Here is a 19,199-nt window from a genome sequence, read left to right as displayed (position 1 = left end):
TATTTAAAGTTTATAGTGATTATACAACTTTGATATGTAATGGTAGCTGTGTGTCTTGGATCTTCAATGCTTTAAGACAGTAGTTAGAAAAAAGATTTTGGTAAAGATTACTTGTGTAGGACAAAAGTGTTACAACCATTGTGCTTCTTAGAAAGTAAGGATTTTTGAGATAACAGGTGATAAAAATAGAGTGTATTAAATAGATTATAAAGAAGTGAAGAATTGGGAGGTATTTCCAGCATAATTCTCTTGGAATGAAGAACATATATATTTTTAGTAATCATAAGTCACATGATTTGAGGTAAAACTCTTAATGTAGCTATTTAATTTTGAAATGATAGAAGATGATTAAGCTGAAAGCAGATTGATTGAGAAAGATTCATTTTTTTCTCTCATCAATTCATAAATATGCTTGTGATCTAGACCTTTAAGTAATTAAAGTGAAGTCACTATGTGCCACTTCTCTTTTCTCCTAGCCTATTGTTTTCTTTAATAAAGTGAAACTCATGAAATTTTGGCTTTAAATCTAAGTAGATAAGGATGTCTACAATATAATAGAATTTGAAGAGCTTTTTCTATTTAATATCAATAATTTAAAAGTTATTTTACTCCAGCTCCTGAGAATTGTTATTTTCTAAAGCTTACCTCATTTTTAAAAATCTTACCTTTTTAGAAAAAACTCAAGTAGTTGATTTGAAAGACTTGACTATAATTTAGGAGACACTTTAATGAACAACATAAAATCAACATTAATCTTTGTAGTGGCACGAATTTCTAGTGCAAAGTCCACTGTCATGCTTTTCAGTTAATATTTACACGTTCTACCCATTTGTTGTGTAAGTTATGAATATAAACCATGTGTCACTTGTAATATGTTTCTACTTTTATTCAAAAACATCATAGTTGATTATTTTTCTGTGAGTATAGTATATACATTTTTAGTGTTGAATTAAAATAGGTCTTGTCATTTATTTTTACTTAAATTGAAAGAGGATGACCCATATTTATAAAATAAATATAATATTTATATTTATATAAACATTTATAAAATGTTTATAAAGGTATATAAGCTATAGAAGGATACTAAATTATATTTGAAATAGCGGTTTAAAATCTTATGATAAAAGTTAAAATGCTGAATGAGTATCATCTGTAGCAGGATTCACTGGGTGCTTTGTTATACATCGGAAATGGGTAGAGTGAAAGATTTTTCTTTCTGAGCTACATCCAGACATCTCAAAATGACTGTATTAATGTTTTTTTGGTGAGTTAACTTGGAGTGGATAGATTTGCTGGCAAAATTGAGGCTGTATACTTAGTAAAGATAGCTTTAACTTTATATCAGAAGTAGCATTTAAAATTTAAGTCTTTAAATTTTTGAACTTTTCCTCCAAGTAGAGGATCCTATACTGAATAGTAATCTTGGGAGTCATTTGGTTGAAATGAGACCTAAGGTGGCTGATAATGCACTGCTTGTTAGGCTCTGTGCCAAAAGCTTCCTTTTTATTCATCACTTATTTTTATAGTTGAGTTATGGATTAGAATGCTCATGGACATAAAATGTTTTGAGTTTAATTATTAACTGGCTGGGTTTTTTGGCAGGCTGAATGACTGGAGGAATTAGGACAAAGTAATAAGTGAGCCAGTTTAGAAATTGGTATCTTAGGTATAGAGTGATAGAGTATGTTTAATATTTCCTGGGTTATATCAAGTGTCCTTTTCATTGATACAGAAACCCAGTCAGTTTGTTTGCAATATACTGTTGTCTTCTTATACAATGGGAAAACAATTTTCAGGTAATTTAATAGAATACATGGCGCTCAGCCCTTTTATTCCTTATGGAGTAACTTTGAAACTTGATATTTTAATGTCTAGAGATACATCAAAGTGATTGTAGCTCAACCTTCTGAGGTGAAGTAAGGTTTACGAATTTAAAAGTTAAAATGTAACACTTTTTACTTGGCTTTGAGAAGATATAGTGCCATTACTTTTTCGTTCTTTTATTTCTCTTGTAGAAGAGGAAGATGGAGTATGGGAGAATGGGCTTTCCTATGAATGCCGTACTCTGCTTTTCAAAGCAGTTCACAATCTGTTGGAACGGTGTTTAATGAACCGGAGCTTTGTACGTATTGGCAAGTGGTTTGTAAAGCCTTACGAAAAAGATGAAAAACCTATAAATAAAAGGTAAGCTATCTTACTTAAACCCTTACTTGATTTTTCTTTAGGTTTGTTAATTTTTATGGCTTTATGGAAAATGTGGAATAAAACAAGCTGCATGTTGCAGACATATATAGGAGGTTAACTTTGGCAGAGTACTATAAGTATTCAATTTTCGTTGACCACTTCACCATTTCTTTTACACATTTTAAGAATTTTCTTGCATTGTGTCAATATAGTGGCCTAAGTTTTGATTTAGGATGATAGAAAAAATTTGGGATGAAAACAGGTTTTTGCGTTGAAGTGTGCTTTTTTAATACTAGTGGAACTATATTCATGGTACACTGTTAAAATTAAGTAATTTTGACACTTGTTAAAGATAGTGATCTGTAGCTGTATTTTGGGTTGAATTAACCCTTCTCATTCCCAGAGCTCTCATTTTGCTTTAATTAAAGTAATTTAAATTTGTGTTTTTCTATATAAGACATGTTTACTCTTGGAGTGTTTATAATTTTCTTGAACTTTGAATTAAGCAAATTTATGACACTAATTTGTAGAGTAGTTACAGATGGAGCCATAGACTACTTTGATACCTTCTTTTCCTGTGCAGTTAAAAGCTTTAGGTTACTACAATTCTCTGTGATTTTTTTTTTTAAAGATTTTAGTTTTTTCCTTTTTCTCCCCAAAGTCCCCCAGTACATAGTTGTATATTCTTCATTGTTGGCCCTTCTAGTTGTGGCATGTGGGACGCTGCCTCATTGTGGTTTGATGAGCAGTGCCGTGTCCGCACCCAGGATTCTAACCAACAAAACACTGGGCCGCCTGCAGTGGAGCGCGCGAACTTAACCAGTCGGTCATGGGGCCAGCCCCTACAGTTCTCTGTGATTTAAATAATATAAGGCACAATCTGTTAGAAGATTCACTCCCAAGCAGTTGTTGAATTAGTGAGGCTTCAAGAAAAATGAAACAGTGGAGAGTAAGATGGGATGTGGGAGAAGAGAAAATGAAGGAAATTTATTAGTCTTCCCTGAAAGATGTGAGAATAGGAAGTAAACATTTGGTTGTAATTATAATCATTATTGAGATACCATCTTTTATGTCGTATTTGTACATCTTTTTTCATGTGCACCTGGAGTTTTTTCAAACTTCCCTTTTTAGTTTTAATAGAATGGATGAGTAGATAAGTCTGAACAAATCAAGGTTCTTTCATTTTTTTCTCTTTGAAAATTAAACCTTTATTGTCAGCAAAATAATTAATTCTACAAGTTATCAATGCATTCCATTGCAAATGACAGAAAACCTAACTACCTGGCTTATGTAGGAATTTATTTTTCTCAATAGCCAAGGAGTCTGGAGGTAGGTAGTCTGATATTGGTGCATCTGTTCGATAATGTCATCAAGGACTCAGGTTCCCTGGAGTTTTCTGCTCTGTCATCTTTAGCCTTTGGCTTTCATCCTCATGGTCCAAGTGGGTGTTGCACCTCCGGACCTCACTCACAGTGGATTCTAAGCGGGAAGAGAAAGGAAGGGAGGAAGCAAGAAGGGGTGACTCTCAGATTGGAAAGTAGATTCTTTTCTGGAAACTTCAGGTGGCGTATCATTGGCTATACTCAGGAGAAACAAGTATTTTTATGTGGGATCATTGCCACTGTGAACAAAATAAGGCTTCTGGTTAGTAAGAAGAAATGGAGAATAGATATTAGGTAGGCAATTAGAAGAAGGAGAAATAGATATTGGGTAGGCAGTTAGCAGTGTTCACCGTGTACACTTATATAGTTTTAAGAAGTCAAGTAGACTACCAAGATTTGAAATGAAAAGCTGCAATCCTGTGCCCCAACTCCTAGATGTGCTCTTCAGAGGCAATCCTTTTTGATTCTTTTAATTTGCCTGCTTAAAATTATGGTAGCCCATAACATGTTTGTTTTTGAGTTTTGCCTCCCTTTTGGGGTAATCAGTCTGCCTCTGTCTCTCTAGCTAACCCCTTAATCTGTTGATGATTTAGCTATCTTACCTCCCCCTACTCCCATCCCCACCACTTGGACATTGGCATACTTGTATATACTCTTCTCCCTTCCCTTCTCTCTTTCCTTAACTTGCCAGTATAGTTATAAGATTTGGTGAAAACAATACCTGTTGTTTATATTATGATAAGATAAATATTATTTGTAGCTGAGCCTTATAGTGTATTAGGATTAAATTCCATTTCCTGTACCTCTTTTTTTCCCATGGTGTTAATGATTATCTCTTTTTTCACTTAACTGTCTATGCTAGGGATTGGTAAACTACCACCCCACAGGGCAAATATACTGCCACCTGTTTTTATAAATAGAATTTTATTGTAACAAAGCCAGGCTCATTCATTTATGGATTATTTTATGCCTGCTTTCACACTACAGCAGAGTTGAATAGTTGTGACAGAGACAGATGACACACAAAGCCTAAAATATTTACTCACTGGGTCTTTATGGATAAAATTTGCTGACCCCTGATCTAGTACCTATTGGTAATTAACCCTTAGACTATCTACCAGAAGTATAAAGATCCCCTCTCAACCTTTTAGGAGTTGTTTAATATATTCATTTCTTTTTTTTTCCTCTCTCTTCCGTTAGTTAATATTCCTATTTGAGCCTTTCATTCTTCTGTTCCAGTTTGGACTGCTTGTTCTGTAGGCCTGTTTCACAGCAGTCATCTCCGGAATTCCCTTTGCTTTTCTGTCTGTTGGATCCCTTATTTCCTAGATCTCATGTTTCCTTTTTTTGTCTTACTGTTTTGGTAGTGCTCATTCACCAGTAGTTTCCAGAGAAGGGAGTACATGAGAAGTAATGTATTTCGGATCTTGAATGTCTGAATCACCTCTTTTTCTGCTCTGAAGACTTTTGAGCACTAAAATGCTGACTTCAAGTTCTATGTATGTGGGTACCTATGAAGTTGCAGGCTTTAGTAGGGTGATTGGTCAGGGACCTGGCCATCTTTATTGGGTGCCTGTCACCCAACTGCCTGTCTTGATGTGTCCACCCCTGTAAGTTAGTTTTCCTGGAGGAGTCCTTTAGTATCCTGACTAGAGAGTATAAGCTTGGCTGCCAATGTTTAGGGAGTCTGTTCAGGAAAGGTGACTCTATTTGTATGCTTACATTGGGGAAATACTATACTCGTGTTTAGATTTTCTCTTAATCTCTCATTTAAATACATCATCTCAGCTATATCTTGTATCTCTGAGTGCTGAGTCCCTCTGTTTCAGCCAGTTGAGAGAGTGAACTCTTAAGTTTTCCACTGATCTGGAGCAATGTAAAGAGCCATTCTACAGATTGGGGAAGTGGATCCAGGAGTCCAACTTATTCATTTGAACTTTCAGTCCTTCTATTTTTAGTTATACTGTACATCCACCTTCAGAAATACACCAGTGTCTTCTACTTCTGAGCCTTTCTCAGATTCTGTGGTTTGATTCGTTTTGTGTCTGGGCTTCTTCCCCTTAGCCTTTACCTACTGAGTCAGTTAATATATTTGCCTTTGCTTACTCCCTAAATTTTGTGGCCATCTCTTGTCTGCTGCTGTCACTTCTATCATTCCCCCCCCCCACCCCCCACCTTTTACTGTCTGTATGGAGGGGGTTTCACAGAGAATTAGAAGTAAATTAATGTGTTCAATCAGCCATGTAAGATACTGGAAGTATCTTTATTTCTCTTTATGAAAGAAATTTTTTCTAATGGGCTGTTATTAATGGAAGATACAGCTTTTCATATTGGAGATTTCCATGAATCCAACAGATTCTGCTTGTTATTTAACCATGTAATTGCGCACTAGTGTTTTTCCATGGGCTGACCCATTTAGAAGGGGAGCTAAATTTAAATTTTTTTTTTTTTTGGTGGAGTGGTACCAGAAATAGTATATGCTCTTTTGAATTACTCTTGAAGCATAGTTGTGGTGCAAAACTGACTTCATCCAGGAAAGATACATGCTGGTCCTCAAATCTTTTTTCACAGGAACTTCCCTGCCACCTGTCCTCCCTTTAGAAAAGCAAGTAGAAAAAAATCAAGCAAATAAGTCTCTCAGTTTCTTTCTTTCTTTATTTTTGGTGAGGAAGATTGGCCTTGAGCTAACATCTGTGCCAGTCTTCTTCTATTTTATGTGTGATGCTGCCCCAGCATGGCTTGATGAGCAGTGCTAGGTCTGTGCTCAGGATCTGAACCTGTGAACTCCCAGCTGCGAAAGCGGAGTACGCAAACTTAACCATGATGCCACTGGACCAGATTCATTAATTTCTTTTAATTATGGTTTGGGACCCCTTACTTTTACACTGAATGCAGTGGAATGATATTGGGATGGTAGATAAAGATTGGATTATAAATTAATGTGTTTCTACCCCATTATGAATCTAGCCCATTAAGGAACATCATATATACTATTTTTGTTTACTGATCAATTCACTTTTTGTTAAACTTGTGTAAACATTCTTAAAAAACACAGTTGTCAAAGAAGGAAATTTGTTTCGTGAAACTGGTTTGATTTGAACAAAGGAGAAATAATAATTCTTGACTTTTTTCTTATTTTCTTCCTCCATTTTTTTCCCATTTAAATATAGATTCTCATCTTCTAATAATCTAGACTTCCATATAGTTAATTATCTGGTTAACTGTAACAGTCTTTAGGGACTGAAAGAGAGGAAATGGAATTAAATCTAGTGGTACAGCTGGGTTAGCTGTAAAAAACCCCTCACCTATAGGGGTAATTAACCACTGAAACAAACTTAACAAGAAATTTAAAAGAATTACCAGTCTTCAGATATTTGGTTAAAAGAATGACCAGTGTTTTGTCTTGAACAGTTTAGGTGTTTCCCTACACTAGAGGGGACTGGATCAGATGACAGTCACTCTGTTTGCTAGTGAAACCAGGGGAAATGGGCTGTACCCATGTAAATCATGTACCAATGACTTACTGTAGGTTTTAAATAGTCTCTTAGTGAAAAGATGTTACAAACTTGTGATGTTTGAGAGCACATTCGGATAAGATTATTTTGAAGAACTTTCTAAAGTTTGTGTTTGGTTAAGCTTTTTGTCGTGTTGAATCTATTGTAGCAATTTAGCTAAGTGGTCAGTTAAGTTTTGTATATTCAGTAAGCGTTTAAATGCTTCTAGGACGGTACACAGGATAGAAAGATATTAGTAATGAATTTTTTTTTAAGACAGCTAGTCCAATAGCTTGCAGTATGTATTGAGATAGGAGGTCTGCTAAATAAGTGGCAGTTGAGGTTGTGTAGGAGAGAAATAAGTTAATAGGGAACATATTTGATTTTAATATACACTTTTATTTTATCCCATCCCGCCACTACAGATGTAGCAATATAGTTAATTTCTATAGAAAAAATGTATTGCTTAGTTGGTAAATCTGCTTTGAGATTTTTACTCTGCTGTGTAAGATAGTTATCTTTAACCTCGATTTTAAAAGGCAATATAGAATATAGATAGGATAGAATAAATAAACTTTTCCTGGATCTAACACAAAGGAGATAAATTCAAATGTCTGGTTCCGTATGTTCTAAGCTCTTATTTTGGGTCCTGAAATTAAGGGTTAAGTAGTAGCAAAGAACCTGATCTGCAGAGATTTTGGGTCTTGTGGGATGAAGCAGGCAAAGTTCACAGAAAGGAGAGGAGTACATCCCTAAGTGTTTGTACAGGTTAGTTGTAACTGGAATGTTAGGGCAAAATAAGGAAATTTAATGCTTTTTTTTTCTTTCAGAGAAGTTTTAGAACTGTGCTGTTTAATATAGTAGCCACCAGCCACTTGTGGCTAAATTTCAATTGAAGAAAATAAAATTAAAAATTCACAACAACATTGTAGTTTTAATTCACAAAATTAAACAACAGCAACAAACAAACACAGAGATAACAGAGAATAGATTGGTATTTACTAGAGGGCAAGTGGAGGGAGGGTGAAAAAGGTTAAAGGGCACATTTGTAGAGTGACAAATGGCATCTAGACTTCTGGTGGTGAACATGATGTAGTCTGTACAGAAGTCAAAATATCACGATGTACACCTGAAAATTTATATAGTGTTATAAACCAATTTTACCTCAAAAAAAAAATTCAGTTCCTCAGTTGCATGTGCCACATTTCAAGTACTCCTATGACTAGTGGCTGTTTATTGGATAGTGTAGATGTAGAGTATTTCCATCATTGCAGAAAGTTCTTTTGGATGGTGTTGCCTGTACCAGAGCCTTTACACTTATAATTAATATTTTAGGAGCTTCAGTAAAGAAGTTAGTCAAGGTTGTTTTTGTTTTTAAGGCAGTAAGTGAAAGAATATACTTAAAATTTCACCCCTAAAGTTATGTCTGTCTTCCACTACACCTATGGCTTTTACACAGTCACTTTATCTCCAACATTTTAATTAAACATAAGCACCACAAGATTTAAATCTCCTCTGGAAAAATAGTAGTAGCCATTTTGTATAGCTTTGGGATGTCTTTTGGTTGGGTTTCTTTTTTTGCTGAGGAAGATTCACCCTGAGCTAACATCTGTGCTGGTCTTCCTCTATTCTGTGTGTGGGTTGCCACCACAGAGTGACCACTGATGAGCAGTGTAGGTCCGAACCTGGGAACTGAACCTAGGCCACTGAAATGGAGCACTTAAAACTCAACCACTAGGCCATGGGGCTCATCCCTGATTGTATTTCTTAATACCTCTGAAAACCTGAACTTCTAGGGAAGCTAAGAGCTGTCACTATTGAATTTTCTAAGGACTCATTTCCTATCTTATTGTTTCCTAAGCTAGCTCTGTCCAATAGAAATATAATGTGAGTCTCATATGTAATTTTAATCTTTTGTACACACAGTAAAAAAAATAAAAAAGGGCTGGCCTGGTGGTTTAGTGGTGAAGTTTGTGTGCTCTGCTTTGGTGGCCTGGGTTTTGTGGGTTCAGATCCTGGATGCAGACCTATACACTGCTCATCAAGCCATGCTGAGGTGGCATCCCACATACAAAAAAAAAAAAGAGGAAGATCGGCACAGATGTTGGCTCAGGGCCAGTCTTCCTCACCCCACCCTGAAAAAAAAATTAACTTTAATAATAGATTTTATTAAACCAGTATATCCCAAATATAATTTCAGCATGTAATTAAATATGCAAAAGGTATTAATGAGCTGTTTTACTTTTTTTTCCCTAAGTCTTCAAAATCTAATAGGTATTCTATACTTAGAGTACATCTCAAATTGGACTGGCCACATTTCAGGTGCTCAGTAGTTACTTGTGTATAGTGGCTGTTGCATTAACAGTGCCGTTCTAGGGCTTTAAGCCTGGGTGAGCTTGGTAATGCTTTTTGGTAAAAGATATCTTCTGTCTGGTCTGCGAACCCTCTTGGAATTGTATGCTGAACTGTGAGTGTGCTCTGGAATCTCAAAGGTAGGGAAAACCTCCACCTATGTCAAGGTGTCCACAATTTCCCAGGTTGGGCATAGCTACTGTCTTTTTTTCCCCTCCCTGCAGCCTCTCTATGCTCGTCTGTCATTAATGCCTGTCATCAAGATTATTATGCATCTAGTTCTGAAATCTTAAGTGATGATATAATAGTGCTTGTGACCCATTAAATTTCTCTGTGGTGGTTGAGTCATTAGGATTTACATGGTCAGTTTTCCACATTTTCATGCTTTCCAGAAACATTTATGAGAAAAATTAAGTGTTAAGAACAACTCTTTCTCTCTTTTTTCCCCCTGTTAAGCTTTTCTTACTATTATTTCTTTTAAGATTTTATTTTTCCTTTTTCTCCTCAAAGCCCCTCGGTACATAGTTGTGTATTTTTAGTTGTGGGTTCTTCTAGTTGTGCCATGTGGGATGCCACCTCAGTCAGCATGGCTTGATGAGTGATTGCCATGTCCGCACCCAGGATCCGAACTGGCAAAACCCTGGGCTGCAAAAGCGGAGCGCAAACTTAACCGCTGGTCCACGGGGCCAGCCCCTATTTCTTCTTACTACTGACTCTTACCAGTCTGTCTTTTTGAACTATTGGTTTTAAATGTGAATGATAATAGAGAAATTTTTTTCTGAAGGAGTGAGGGGAGTGAGAAACCTTTGCATAAGCAGAACTGGCCAGGCAGCAGTTGAAATTAGGGCTTAATATGTATTAACTCAGTTCTCACAACAACCCTGTTATTACTCCAATTTTACAGTTGTTAAACCTGAAGCACAGAGAGGTTAAGTAACTTGTCCAAGGCCATACAACTTGCAGGTGTTGAAGCTGGCTTACAGGGCAGGAAGAGTATGAGACAGATTGTGGACCCTGTCTCACTATATGTCCTATACCTACATCTTTTTAAAGTGATAGTAATTCTTAAGTATTCTGTTTTACTATTTCCTTATCGGGGAAATACAAGCATATAAAGAGTACTTGCAGAGCACTTGAAGTTGTAAACCAGAATAATATGTTGTTGTTTTCTATGTGTTCTTTATAATGTGAGTAATTTGTTCACTAAGTGAGCAGAAGTATATACAAAATTCACAGATAAGGTGTTATCTTTTGGATTTTAATATAGATCTTTTGTTCATGGAGCTGTGTTCAGAATCCCTGATAGTGAAATTATACCTGTATACATAAGAAATTTAAAAAAATTACTATGAGGACTACAGAAATAGAGATTAATGCACTGGTTCTCAGACTTGTCTGGATATGAAGTCACCTTGAGAGATTAAAAAAATATTGATACCTGTGTTTTAACCTGAGTGTGGCCTGGGCTTTGGAAGTTTCAAAAGATTGCCAAGTGATTCTAATGAAAGATTTGGAAACTATTGAATTGATGGAATAAAAATCTAGGAATTAAAATGATTAAGTCTTGTTTTTTTTAAACTGTGGTAAAATATACACAGTAATTTACCACTTCAGTCATTTTTCAGTGTACAGTTCAGTGGCATTAAGTACATTCACATTGTTTTGTAGCCATCACCACTATCTTCAGAACTTTTTCATCATCCCAAAATGAAAATCGGCCTATTAAGTAACTTATTTTCCCATCCTCTCAGCCCCTGGTAATCACCATTCTGCTTTCTGTGTCTGTGAATGTGATAGAATTCTGTGATATAAGTGAAATCATACAGTATTTGCCCTTTTGTATCTAGTTTATTTCTCTTAGCATAATGTCCTCAAGATCCTCATCCATTTTGTAGCATGCACCACAGTTTCGTTCCTTTATAAAGACTGAATAATTTTTTATTTTTATACCACATCTTGTTTATCCATTCACCTCTTGATGGACTTTTGGGTTGTTTCTACTTTTTGTCTATTGCGAATAACGCTGCTATGAAAACTGGTGTACAAATATATGTTCAGGTCCCTGCTTTTGATTCTTTTGGGAATATACCCAGAAGTGCTATTGCTGGATCATGTAGTAATTCTGTTTTTGATATTTTCTTTGAGGAATTGCCATACTCTTTTTCACAGTGGCTGTACCTATTTACATTCCCACCAGCAATGCAAGAGGATTCCAGTTTCTCCACATCCTCATCAACACTTATTTCTTTTCTTTTCTTCCTTTCTTTTTTTAAAAAAATAATAGCCACCCTTATATGTGTGAGGTGGTGTCTCGTTGTAGTTTTGATTTACATTTCCTTTGTGATTAATGATGTTGAGCATCTTTTCACGTGCTTGGTGACCATTTGTATATCTTCTTGGGGAAAATGTCTGTTCAAGTCCTTTGCCCATTTTTAATTTAATTGGTCATTAGGATGACTAGAATTATTTTTTCCCCAGGTGTACATTACTATATATCAGTCTGTATAGACTGCATCGTATTCACCACCAGTAGTCTTAATTTTTGTCCATAACCATGCATATGTGCCCCTTTCACCCTCACCCGTACCCTCTTCCCCTCTGGTAACCACTAATCAGCTCTCCTTATCCATGTGTTTATCTTCCACATATGAGTGAAATCATAATGGTGTTTGTCTTTCTCTGTCTGGCTTATTTTGCTTAGTGTAATACCCTCAAGGTCCATCCATGTTGTTGCAGATGGCACAATTTTGTATTTTTTTAATGACTGAGTAGTATTCCATTGTGTGTGTGCGTGTGTGTGTGTGTGTATGTGTATATATATATGTATATACACACCACGTCTTCTTCCATTCATCGGTTGATGGGCACTTGGGTTGCTTCCATGTCTTGGCTATTGTGAATACTGCTGCCATGAACATAGGAGTGCATACGTGTCTTTGAATTGTTTATTTCAAATTCTTTGGATAAATACCCAATAGTAGGATAGCTGGATCATATGGTATTTCTATTATAAATTTTTTGTGAAATCTCCATACTCTTTTCCATAGTGGCTGCACCAGTTTGCATTCCCACAGCAGTGAATGAGGGTTCCCTTTTCTCCTCATCCTCTCTAACATTTCTTATTTCTTGTCTTGTTAATTATAGCCATTCTGACAAGTGTAAGGTGGTATCTCATTGTAGTTTTGATTTGCATTTCCCTAATGATTAGTGATGTTGAACATCTTTTCATGTGCCTGTTGACCATCTATATATCTTCTTTGAAAAAAATGTCTGTCAATATCCTTTGCCCATTTTTTGATTGGGTTTTTTTTTGTTGTTGTTGAGTTGTGTGAGTTTTTTATATATTTTAGAAATTAACCCCTTGTCAGATATATGATTTGCAAATATTTTTCCCAGTTGGTGGGTTGTCTTTTTGTTTTGTTGATGGTTTCCTTTGCCTTTCAGAAGCTTTTTAGTCTGATGTAGTCCCATTTGTTTATTTTTTTCTTTGTTTCCCTTGCCTGGGTAGACAGCGTATTTGAAAAGTTACTGCTAAGATCGATGTCAAAGAATATATTGCCTATATTTTCTTCTAGAAGTTTTATGGTTTCAGGTCTTACATTCAAGTCTTTGATCCATTTTGAGTTAATTTTTGTGTTTGGTGTAAGATAATGGTCTACTTTCATTCTTTTACATATGACTGTCCAGTTTTCCCAGCACCATTTATTGAAGAGACTTTCCTTTCTTTATTGTATGTTCTTGGCTCCTTTGTCGAAGATTAGCTGTCCATAGATTGTGTAGTTTTATTCCTGGGCTTTCAGTTCTGTTCCATTGATCTGTGTGTCTGTTTTTGTGCCAGTGCCATGCTGTTTTGATTTAGTAGAGCTTTGTAGTATGTTTTGAAGTCAGGGATTGTGATACCTCCAGCTTTATTCTTTTGCTCTCAGGATTGCTTTGGCAGAATGACTAGGATTTTAAGTCAACATCCCCTTTAACTAGTTTTATGATTTTAAGACAAGCCATTTAACTTCTCTGTGCCTTGAATTCCCTACCAGCAAAATGGGATATCATCTTTCTAGAAGTACCTACCTAACAGAAATGCTAAAAATAGATTAGATATAGTACATCCCGTAAAGCAGTACAATATACATATTAAACTATGTTATTAGAATAGCTAACTTTAATCTATAAGCATATTTTCATTTTCTGTCTTAGAAATAAAGAATCTTGTGTTCAATTTCAGTCCTTAAATGAGGAACATTTTTCCACAGTAGAAGATTGTTCAGGTTTCATCTGTAAAATTCTGCCTCACTCATACCTTTTTGTTTTGGTTACTACAGTATAAGCTCCTGGAGAGCAGTAGTATTCTCTATAATACTTTATAGTGCCTAATAGTACCTTGGATTCTCATTGTAGTTACATGTATTTGCTTTAACTCAATTTTTCTAAGTGCTGAGTACCAAAACATGTTTGAGATAATGTTATAAATGATATCTCTGCTCGAGGGAAGAGCCATTCTGAATTTAGTGTGGCACTATTACTTAACATTCTCTTTGTCCTTTAATATTTTCTGACTAGAATGTTGACTTAAGAATTTCAAAAATTTTACCCCATGTTTAGAACGTTTAGTTTTTTCTCCTGTATCATGTACAAACTTGGTTTATTTTAAACCATTTTATGTTACAGTTAGATCATAGAGTTGAGAGCTGCTTGTAAGTAGGGCAGTACAGATAAACATTGGGAGCTGAGAGATTGATCATGTGTTTTGTATGCTGGAATATTGGGTTGTTACAAAGAACCCTTGGAGATCAATTTATCACTTTACATCAAAGAGCCAAATTTTCTTTTCTGATTTAAAGGTTAAGATGGTCAGGTGCTCGATTTGATGTATAGAAAGGGTATAATGGGCCTTCATTTTATGAGCCCTGATTTTTGTATATACCAGGTTAATTTTCTGAAATAATATTTAATAGAATTTAAGTTAATGTACTTCTTTTTAACATTTCCCAGATTATAATAATCTCTTTAGGAAAATTTTTAGTCATTTTATTTGCTTTTTATATCATGGCAAAAATCTATTTTGAGTGTGCTTTTTTATTCTCATTTAATATTTTATGTATGAAATGAAACAGAGTTGAAAGCTGTATTTTTAAGAACTATATTTCACTGATTAAAAGCCCAGTAAATAATGAGGATATAAAATTGAGGTCTCCTAGCCTCTTTGTTTTTTAAGGATAAAGAACATGAGACTCTTTTAGGTTGTTGCTTATACTTACAAATATTCTTGGAAGTATTTGTAATTCACATTTTAAGATCTGCTGTTCAGTTACTGAGTAAGCACACAGCATTTATAATCATTTGTATAGCATACTTGATCCCTAAAACTAATAAATTACAGTTTCTCTATGTAACAGATTATTCTTGCTTGAGTCACTTCCTTACTTAATGTTTTCCTTGACATAAGTATTTTTAGTTAGTAATTCCCCTTGTACCCTTAAATTTTGCCCTTTACCAAGCAATATTTGTCTTCTAAAATTTCCTGAAAAACCTGTAAAAAGCTTGTAATGTAAAACAATAGTCATTTTAACCAGTTGAATATGAATTTTTGTTCACATTTTTTAGCATTTTGTCTTGCTTTTAAATTCTCATATTGTTTTTTGTTGTTTAGAGAGAAAAATGCTTTGAAAGTTGATTTCTGCCTGTTTTGTGTCAATACATAGAATAGGCATAGCCCTCTCAGAAACTAAACATTAGTGGTTTGGTAAGATAAAAATGCTATTTAGGAATTATCTGTTTATATGCTCTATAACTCAACCTTAACAATTATAGAAGAATTGTATCAGAACAGAGGACACTCAAAGGAAAGAAAAGCACAAATATGGCTGCATGTGCATTCCCATATATAGTAACAAAATTAGTTGCATATAGGTTTGTTTACTTTAGATACTTTCTTTGAGAAAAATAAATGTATGGAGGCTTAAGAATAACGTTTTAAAATCCTAATATTTCAACTGGTGTCAAGAGTCGTGTTTGGTATTCTTAACAAAGGGAATTAGAGTCACACTCTTGATTTGGTCTTTTCCTTGAGACTGTGTTATAGTACAGCACACACCATCACTTTGTTAAGAAACAGTTTTATTTTCCAGCCCTATGGTTTTGGGCTATCTGTATTCTCTAAGTTATGCTTGAAAACCAGCAAGTTCTTTTCTGATTTAATCTCTTTTAGTACTTTATCAAGTATAGCTAGTAACAGCCAAATTACTCTTTGACTTGATCTGTTTGCCTAACTCTGTAAGTTCATTTGGCACATTTTCTGTCTTCCAGATTATTTCAGGCAAAAGTTCTATGAAGTATTTCTCCATTACATAACATGGGTTCTATTTTCCCAGCCCTCCATCATAATTTCCTTAACGTTTTTCAGTGTCTTATATTCCTTGCTACCAGTCATCTGGTCCCAAAGCCAATGCCACATATTTAGTTTTTTGTCATGGTAGCACCTCACCTTTGGTGCCAGTTTCTGTATCAGGTATTGCTGTGTAACAAACCACCCCCCCCCAAACATAGGAGCTTAAAACAGCAGTTATGTATTCTCATTAATGTATCTGCAGGTCAACTGGGTGTTACCCAATCTAGTCCACATTGTAAACTATAGATTGGGTAGTGGTGTGTATTCTCTATGATTCTCATCCTTAGACCAGTGAGCCAGCCAGGGCATGTTCTTGTGGCAATGAAAGAAGCACCAGAGGGCAAGATGAATTGTATAAGTACATTTCAAACTTCTGCTTGGCCAAAGTCATAAAGCAAGAATAACTCAAGGATTGGGGAAGTATATTTCACCTCTAATGGGAGGAATTACAGAGTCACACCAAAGAACCTGGATAAAGGGAGGAGTAAGCAAAACATAATACAAAGATATAGTAATGAAAACAGTGTGGTACTGGCATCAAGACAGACATGTAAATCAGTGAAATAGGATAGAAAGTCTAGAAATAAACTTTTGTTTTGTATGTGCTCAAATGATCTTTGACAAGGGTGCCAGGACCACTCATGGGGAAAGGACAGTCTCTTCAACAAATGGTGTTGGGAAAACTAGATATTCTCATGCAAAATAATGAAATTGGACCCTTATCTTATACAATATGCAAAAATTAAGACAAAAAGCATTAAAAACGTTAATATAAGACCTATAAAACTCCTAGAAGAAAACATAGGGGAAAATCTTTATGACATTGGATTTCGCAATGATTTCTTGGACTATGACACCAAAAATACAGGCAGCAAAAGCAAAAATAGACATATGGGACTATATCAAACTTAAATACCTTTGTGCATCAAAGGACACAACAGTGAAAAGGTAATTTATAGAATAGGAGAAAATATTTGCAAATCATGTGTCTGATAAGGGATTAATATCCAGCATATGTAAAGAACTCCTATGACTCAACAAAAAAAAAATCAAATAACCCAATTGAAAAATGGTCAGAAGATTTGAATAGATATTTTTTTTCCCCTGGAGGAAGATTTGCTGTAAGCTGACATCTGTCCCAATCTTCCTCTATTTTGTATGTGGGTCACTGCCACAGCATGGCTGCTGATGAGTGGTGTAGGTCCATGCTCAGGAGCCAAACTCAGGCTGCTAAAGTAGAGCACATTGAACTTAACCACTGGGCCACAGGGCTGGCCTAGACATTTCTTCAAAGAAGATATACACATGGCCAAGAAGCATATGAAAAGATGCTCAACATCACTAATCAGAGAAATGCAAATCAAAACTACAGTGAGATACCACCTCACATCTGTTAGGATGGCTACTATCAAAAAAATGAGGGGCTGGGCCAGTGGCGCAGTGGTTAAGTGCACATGTTATGCTTTGGTGGCCCGGGGTTCTCTGGTTCAGATCCCAGATGTGGACATGGCACCACCTGGCAAGCCATCCTGTGGTAGGTGTCCCACATATAAAGTAGAGGAAGATGGGCACGGATATTAGCTCAGGGCCAGTCTTCCTCAGCAAAAAGAGGAGGATTGGCAGCAGATGTTAGCTCAGGGCTAATCTTTCTCAAAAAAAAAAAAAAACCCTCAAGATAGAGAAATTCAAACTCCTGAGTACTGTTGGTGGGAGTGTAAAATTGTGCAGCTGCTATGGAAAACAATATAGAGGTTCCTCAAAAAATTAAAAATAGAACTACTGTATAATCTAGTAATCCTACTTCTGAGTATATATCCAAAAGAATTGAAAGCAGGATCTTGAAGAGATATTTGCACACTCATGTTCGTAGCAGCGCTAATCCCAATAGCTAAGAGGTGGAAGCAATCTGAATGTCCATTGATGGATGAATGGTTAAGCAAAATGTGTTATTTACACACACTGGATTACTATTCACCCTTTAAAAGGAGAAAAAAAATCCTGTCACATGCTACATCATGGATGAACCTTAAGGACATTATGTTATGTGAAAGAAGCCAGTCACAAAAAGACAAATATTGTGTGATTCTACTTATGTGAGCTATCTAAAGTAGTCAGATTTATAGAAACAGAAACTAGAATGGTGGTTGCCAGGGGCTTGGGGAGGTGGAATTATTGTTTAATGGGTGTAATTTCAGGTTTGCAGGATGAAAAAGTTCTGTAGCTCTATTTCACAACAATGTGAATTCATTTAACTCTGCTGAATGGTACACTTAAAAATGATTAAGATGTCTAAATTTTATATTTTTTACCATGATTAAAAAAATGAGGGGCCGGCTCTGTGGCCGAGTGGTTAAATTCGAGCACTCTGCTTCAGCAGCCCAGGGTTTCACTGGTTCGGATTCTGGGCGCAGACATGGCACCTCTCGTCAGGCCACGCTGAGGTGGCGTCCCACATGCCACAACTAGAAGGACTCCCATGACTAAAATAGACAACTATGTACCAGGGGGCTTTGGGGAGAAAAAGGAAAAATCTTTAAAAAAAAAAATGAGAGAGAAAGGGGTGAAGAATTGGGACCAATAACTCAATCTTCCATGGATATTAAAGTTATAATTCCTTTTATCAAGGAATTTATAACCTGGGAGGGAGTTCAATTAGTAAATCAATAATAGTGCTATGATAAATGATATGATAAGCGTAGAATATTATAGGAGCACAGAGATAACGCTTAGAGGAGTCTTGAGGAATGATTAAGAGGTAGGGAGAAATTTGTGGTAAATGCAGGGGAAGTTCTTGGTGTGTCTGTCTAGAGAGTTTGGCAAGGATCAGATTGTGAAGAGTCTAAAGTGCTATGCTAAGATTTTTTTTTATTTAGTCCTGAAGGCATTGGGGAACTGTTGATTTTGAGCCTTCCAGTTACATCATCAGAATTAACTTTTAGAAAGATTGCTGGTAGAAGTGTAAAGCAACTGCCAGTAGAGCTTACATTCTGGGGCAAGTATAAGAAATAAGTTAACTGTATAATATGTTAGATTGTGATTATTTCTTTAGCGAAAACAAAACAAATGCCTGAAGAAGAATTGAGGGGCCATTTAAAGTAGGGTGATGAGTAAAGACCTCACCTAGAAGATAATTTGAATAAAAACCTGACTAAGGTGAATGTAGATATCTAGAGTGTTTCAGGTCTAGTAACAGTAGGTGCAGAGTCCTGGTGTGTTTAAGGAACAGCAGAGAGGCCAGTTGAGGGAGAAGGGAAAGTATTAGAGGAAGACTAGTAAGAGATGAGGTTGGAGAAGTAATAGGTATTGAGGTAGGCCGATGTAAGGCAACATAGGACGTAAGAATAACTTTTATGATGTTACTCAAGTTTGATTCTTTTCCCTTTAGGAATTAAAAGTTTATTT

General features: G+C 35.7%; 1 protein-coding gene across 1 annotated transcript in view; it reads left to right on the top strand.

Moving 5' to 3' along the window:
- Positions 1 to 19,199, top strand: part of MED13 (mediator complex subunit 13) — a 100,166-nt gene that overhangs the window by 9,198 nt on the left and 71,769 nt on the right. The window contains exon 3 of the mRNA XM_044746146.2: positions 2,016 to 2,184. Coding sequence (XP_044602081.2) covers positions 2,016 to 2,184 — 169 coding nt within the window. The remainder of the gene's footprint in view (positions 1 to 2,015; positions 2,185 to 19,199) is intronic.

The sequence above is a fragment of the Equus asinus genome, chromosome 13, assembly GCF_041296235.1.
Source record: "Equus asinus isolate D_3611 breed Donkey chromosome 13, EquAss-T2T_v2, whole genome shotgun sequence".
In the NCBI taxonomy this organism is placed as follows: Eukaryota; Metazoa; Chordata; class Mammalia; order Perissodactyla; family Equidae; genus Equus; species Equus asinus.
The sequence above is the reverse complement of the archived record's forward strand: the minus strand, read 5'-3'. Positions and strand labels throughout refer to the sequence as shown.